The sequence below is a fragment of the Protobothrops mucrosquamatus genome, unplaced genomic scaffold, assembly GCF_001527695.2.
Source record: "Protobothrops mucrosquamatus isolate PMUCROS unplaced genomic scaffold, P.Mucros_1.0 scaffold4072, whole genome shotgun sequence".
Lineage (NCBI taxonomy): Eukaryota > Metazoa > Chordata > Lepidosauria > Squamata > Viperidae > Protobothrops > Protobothrops mucrosquamatus.
This window is the reverse complement of record NW_015390003.1, coordinates 152,509-153,657: the sequence shown is the minus strand read 5'-3', so window position 1 is coordinate 153,657 and position 1,149 is coordinate 152,509. Positions and strand designations below refer to the sequence as shown.

Genomic DNA, 1,149 nt, shown 5'->3' with positions numbered 1-1,149 from the left:
CTTTCACTCACCTGGTGTCCTTGAAGCAGTGGGCTGCCGTGAGGATCCACTTGGCGCCAATGAGCGACCCTCCACAGGTGTGTTGGTAGCCAGACTTGAACGGGGTCCGGATGCTGACTATCCAGGGCCAGGTCCCTGGCAGAGTGTCGATGCCTCCCACAATGGGGAGAGAGTGGCTGGGTGCCAAGGGGCGCCGGCCACAGAGCCCTCTAGAAACAGCAAGAGCAAGGAAACCTTGGAGCTCCTGGCAGCCTTTACAGGTAATCTTCAACTTATGAATGGCTACTTAGTGACCGCTTGGACCTCTCCAGAGCTACTTACCACCCAGTTTCATAAGTTCCAGTGGCCATTCCCCTCCCGTGAACAGATGTCCCAAAGGTGCCTTTAGGATAACCATGGTTTGAAAGAGGGGTCACAAAGGCCATCTAAGTGAAGACTGAACAGCCCTCTCTTACCAGAGAGGGAGGGACACGACACCACCCGTCTCCTGTCTCCAGCACAGCCCTGTCAGAAGCTCCAAGAAGGCTCCACACCCATTTGCACGTCTCAGGTGACCCTGAGGGCACAGAAAAGGCTCCGAGCGGCCTCAACGACTCTCGGAGGGAGTACTAATGACCAGATGACTGCAAGGGATCGAAATCTTTCCATCATCCACCGTTCAGAACTGAAGAAGCTTCTTGGATGAGAAGCGAAACATCTTTAGGGGAAAACAAAGTCCAGTTGCCTTTTGAAAAAGCACCTCTGGGACTCCCATGAACAGTTGGTGACTGCATTTGGGGTATTTGGCAACCATCTGCATTTATAGTTATTTGTGCTTATTATTATTATTACTTTATTATTACTTTAATTTATACCCCGCCCTTCTCCCGAGGGACTCAGGGCGGCTTACAGGCAAGTAAAAACAGAGCTATACAATAAATATCTAAAAGCCAAATTAAAATATATATTAAATAACCTGTATTAGAAAAATTATAAAATCCCTTTAAAATCCCTATAAAATCCCCCCCTAGGCCAATCCCACTTGATGGAAAAGCCATGTCTTGAGGGCACGGCGGAAGGAGGGGAGATCCGGAATAATCCGGATCTCTGGGGGGAGTTCGTTCCACAGGGTGGGGGCTCCCACAGAGAAGGCCCTCCCCCTGGGGGTCG

At 50.4% G+C, this 1,149-nt stretch overlaps 1 protein-coding gene across 1 annotated transcript in view; it reads right to left on the bottom strand.

Moving 5' to 3' along the window:
* Positions 1-11: 11 nt before the first annotated feature.
* LOC114923503 (acrosin-like) overlaps positions 12-1,149 on the bottom strand; it is a gene marked incomplete at its 3' end in the record, with an annotated part of 11,968 nt that continues 10,830 nt past the window's right edge. Inside the window, exon 5 of the mRNA XM_029286561.1 lies at positions 12-209. Coding sequence (XP_029142394.1) covers positions 12-209 — 198 coding nt within the window. The remainder of the gene's footprint in view (positions 210-1,149) is intronic.